General features: G+C 36.5%; 1 protein-coding gene across 1 annotated transcript in view; it reads left to right on the top strand.

The window, feature by feature from the left end:
* LOC107683617 (rho GTPase-activating protein 9-like) overlaps positions 1-4,977 on the top strand; it is a 51,439-nt gene that overhangs the window by 28,606 nt on the left and 17,856 nt on the right. The window contains exons 4-5 of the mRNA XM_016479685.1: positions 3,019-3,249; positions 4,824-4,898. Of these exons, the coding sequence (XP_016335171.1) occupies positions 3,019-3,249; positions 4,824-4,898 (306 nt within the window). The remainder of the gene's footprint in view (positions 1-3,018; positions 3,250-4,823; positions 4,899-4,977) is intronic.

The raw sequence follows: 4,977 nt of genomic DNA, 5'->3' as shown, positions 1-4,977 counted from the left end.
ACTCACTCTCACACACACACACACACACACACACTCTCTCTCTCACACACACACACACACACCCGCCTGAGGTAAAGAGGCCAACATCATCATGGACAAATCCAACACTTACACACGTGACAGAGCGAGAACATCACTCTTTATACAGTAGCTCAGGAAACTCTTTCATTTTAATATCAGGTTTATCTCCTAACAGTCCTACACTCTTAAAAATAAAGGTGCTTCACGGTGCCATAGAAGAACCTTTTTTGTCTAAATGGTTCCATAAAGAACCATAAAGAACATTTCTATTGTAAAACACCTGCCAAATATTAAATGTTTAATGACTGTCATCTAACCTCACTGTTAAAACTGACAGGAAGTGACATCACTCTGGATGTGCACAATAAAACCGTCACTTCAATCTCATGCTCAGTGTACTGGGACATTTAAAGATGGCACACGCACACTTTAGAACCCTAAGAAGCCCATTTCTATGACTCTAAATGATCAAACTTTGCTCAATCTCCTCATGTCTTCTGTCTCTGATTGATAGTTTAGAGTATTTATCAGTAAAAGCTCTTTTAGATGACAGGCATAATTGCACAGGCGTCCAGCTTCAGCTTCACGTGTCTTTTTGCTCTCAAATCTTGACTGATTTTGATCAAGTAAAGGTCAGAATAACTGCAGTAATATCTCCAGATGAACTCTTACTGGACTGAAGCAGCTCAGCTTTACTTGATTCTCCATCAATCATTTTTTAGAGTCTCAAATCTGATCCTCAGGATCTTTTGAGGAGCGTTTGTTTCCAGAAGCTTTACTTTCACTGTTCCTCAGCGGAGGAATGATCTTCACAAGCCTCCAGAACATCTCACATCTTCTGTCATGTCTTTATTTCTTCAGCTCTCAATCACTGCATTATATGTTTGGATCATTTCAATCTCATTTTACTGAGACAGATTACTGGAGATATAGCGTGACCACTGATATTTAGATCATTTAATGTCAGTATCTGCTGCACTGTTATAAAGAACTCATCGATTTACATTACAAGCATCAGAATTTTATCATAAAAAATATCAGCATCTGCACCAAATTCATATTTTGTTTTTTTCCTTCATATTCTCACAATATCAGACTATATGAGCCATAAAAGCCTGATGGATCAAATATGATACATACAGTATGCTAAATTTTTTTTAAGATTGTCTAAAGGTAAATAAACTGTTGCATTTAAAAAATTAAAATAGACCATTGTTTCATATGTCAGGCTTTACAGGGTTAAATCTCATCATGTCTCATGCACTAGTTTTCAGTGTTTAATTTCTGCATTTTACAGTGATAAAGCTGCCGTCTGCTTGTGTTAACACACTCAAACACACCCAAAAGCTCAGATACACACTCAGTGGAAAAAGTTCAACCGTTTCTCCTGCAGCGTTCGAGCTTCAAACGAACCGACTTGCTTTCAACAGCCTGTTTTATTCTGTACTGAAGGAGTTAGTCTGACGCTGTAATAGTGATATACACTGTATATCATGCTCCAGGAGTCTGAGAGAGAGACACCTGCTGTTTGTCTGTGGCATGACGCTCGTCCCGCTCTGGCCGCGTGGCCATATGGCTTCACAGAGATGAGTTATATAATCCAGATCTACAGCATTCTCACCTCAGAAAACATCCCTCCGTTTACGCAGCATCTCCATGAGATTCACAGCACAGAAACGCACCCTAATCCATCAGTCAGAGCTTTTAAGGGCACTCAGCAAACATTTTACGTTCAGCTGTTTTATTGTTCAGTGGCTACTAGTGGCTTTTCTTCCTTCTCTCTCTCTGTATTGTTCATATTGTCGTGTCTGTCTGTGTTTTAGGCCACTTCCTCTTGACAGTTGTGGCTTCAAGCTGTTTTCTTACTTAGTGCATGTACGTCTGTGACCGCACTGACACACAACGCTCACTTTTAGTCCCAAAATGCACTCTCAAGTTCAACTCTGTCCACCTTTAAACCTGGATAATCTTGCATACGCACTAATTAGTCTCACATACACAAATTAGACACACACTAAGAGGATTGCATCAGAAATCATGATTGCATGAACCAAAACAGAAATGCAGTAATTGCTTTTTAAACAGGTTTTAAATCAGTGAGTGTTGCTGAAACAAAACAACGTTTGAAAGCAGAATTACATCAGCGTTTACGGTACGATTGATTTCATGCTGTTCTGAAATGTGTTAGAACCAGTGTAGTTATTGTTCACTAAAACTATTACAAATCATCTTTAAATTAATCAAGCTGAAATAAAATAATTACAAAATATCAGATGACAAAAATGAATTGAAGCTGTGAAAAAAACGTACAGTAGTCAAGTTACTAAAATTGAAAAAAAAAAATTTAAATAAAGCTGAAATAAAATATAAAGTATTACTTGGAAAAACCTGAAAATAAGTTGATTTTTTCAACTTACGAAAATGACTAAAACTAAAACTGAAATAAGAAAACTGAAACTAAAACTATTGGAAATCATTTTTGGTCATTTAAATAAAACTGAAATAAAAATAAAATGTTATATATTACATGGAAATTAGAAATTAGAAAATTGAAATAAGTTTCCATGAAATCAGTTTAAGTTTGTAAATTTTAGTATTTAGTATTATTTAAGCATCGTTTCAGTTATTTCAGTTTCTAATTTTTAAGTTTTTCATGTAATGATTTGTATTTTGTTTCATTTAAATTTTTTCAATTACTAAAAATGATTGTTAGTAGTTGTAATTTTAGTACTTATATATATATATATATATATATAATTAAAGTAAAAGTACTAAAATTACAAACTTAAACGGAAATAAAAAATAAATAAAATGGCAAAAGCACATAAAATTACTAAAATTAAAATGGAAACTAAAAAGATCAAATCTAATTTAAAAACAAAAGTGTTAAAATATTAATAAATGCAATAAGAAAAATAATAATAATGCTATGTGCTGCATCTTCAGTGAACTATGCACCAAGTTTCTTTCTAATCTCTCTAATGTTTCTCTCCTCAGATCTCATCATCTGCCTACATTTCCCAGAGTTCCCTGTCAGAGCAGGGGAAGCAGCAGTGGGCGGAGCCTCCCAAGCCGTTGCCGGGTCAACGACCCCTGCAGACGCTGCAGCTGTGGGATCAGTACTGCGACCCCGGAACCGGACGCTGTTACTACGTCAACACCGTTACCGAGGAGCGCTCGTGGAAACCTCCGCGCAGAGCCCGCGAGAGCCACGCCCACCAAAACAAGGTGAGTGACCAATCAGATCCCGGAACCAGTGACCGTGGACCAATCAGAGACGTCCAATCACGCGTCAGTCCATTTTTTTAAAGGGGTCATATGATGTTGCTAAAAAGAACATTATTTTGTGTATTTGGTGTAATGAAATGTGTTTACGCGGTTTAGGGTTAAAAAAAACACATTATTTTCCACATATTGTACATTATTGTTTCTCCTCTATGCCCCGCCTTTCTGAAACGCGTCAATTTTTACAAAGCTCATCGGTCTGAAAAGCACAGTGTGCTCTGATTGGCCAGCTATCCAGTGCGTTGTGATTGGCCGAATACCTCAAGCGTGTGACGGAAATGTTACGCCCCTTACCATATTTGGAAACACACAGCGTCTCCACGACAACAATACTACAGCGAGAATAAAAGTTACGCCTTCTTTCTTTGCGTAAACATTTGGCGGCGTTATGCAAATCTTCCCACACAGTGACGTAGACATGTGGGGGCGTGTTTAAACGAGGCGTTTTAGGAGGGCGTGGGTTTGAGACTTTATTCTCATCTATGCATGAACAGCTTGTAACACTCCAAAGACAAAGGAAAACATGAAATCGCATCATATGACCCCTTTAAATAATTTCTACTTTATACAGTATATTATATATAAAAACAGAAACATTCAGTTCTTAGGGATTGTCTTAAAAAATGCCCCTCTTATATTTATTTCATATTATATATTTAAACAATATCACATGAGCAAGAGTGCTGTTCTTCCTCAATATATGCGCCACTGCAAATGTGATATTGATTTTATACAACAGTTCAATAAACAAGTTCATATTGTGTTACATTTTAGACATAGTATTGTCAATATTGTATTTTTTTGCTCAATTTCACCAATGAAAATAGTTGCAATCGAAACCACAGCAGAACTGTTGAGCGTCCCTGAGCAACACACAGACTGAATTAATACAGTTTTGAATGAACCGAGTGAGTCAGTGATTCAATTAGCTTTGTTTATGAATGAATTAGCTGTTTGAACAAATCAAGTGAGTCAGTGACTCTTCATAAAGAGTCACTAGCTTCATTTTGAATGAATCAGCGTTTTGAACGAACCGAGTGAGTCAGTGATTAAATGACTCATTCATAAAGAGTCATTTGCTTTGTTTCTGAATGAATTAGCTGTTTGAATGAATCGGTTCAGTAAATGATTCAATTATTCACTCATTAAGACAGTGATTTGACACTACCTAGTGGCAGTTGTAGTTTCACATTTAGATGATTCATATTCCTATTTTTAATGTCATATTTCAATGTTCTTTAAAAAAAACGCATTGTTTATTTTATTATCATTATTTATGCCATGTTGAATCAAAATGTGCTTTTTGTAATGTCTATTCAATGCATTTCTCATTTAACACAACAGTGACTTAAAATTGATGACCCAAATTGATGTGCAATTAATTTGCTATTAATTTGATTAATTAACCAGCAAATAATGAGCTTAAACATTTTATTTGCCTGAGGCCCTATAAATTCTGAATATGCATGCAGGCCATTTCTAATGCACCTGTACATCTCTGTCTGTTGTGCTTTTAGGTCGGGATGGTTCAGCGTGACATCAGGCACCTGTCGCTCCCATTACAGAACTCAGGAAGCAGCTCAATGCACAGGGTACAGTGTGTGTGTGTGTGTGTGTGTGTGAGTGTGTGTGTGTGTGTGTGTGTGTGTGAGTGTGAGTGTGTGTGTGTGT

The sequence above is a fragment of the Sinocyclocheilus anshuiensis genome, unplaced genomic scaffold (genome assembly GCF_001515605.1).
Source record: "Sinocyclocheilus anshuiensis isolate Anshui unplaced genomic scaffold, SAMN03320099.WGS_v1.1 scaffold1761, whole genome shotgun sequence".
Classification (NCBI taxonomy): domain Eukaryota; kingdom Metazoa; phylum Chordata; class Actinopteri; order Cypriniformes; family Cyprinidae; genus Sinocyclocheilus; species Sinocyclocheilus anshuiensis.
Note: the sequence above shows the minus strand (reverse complement) of the source record. Positions and strands in the feature narration are given on the sequence as shown.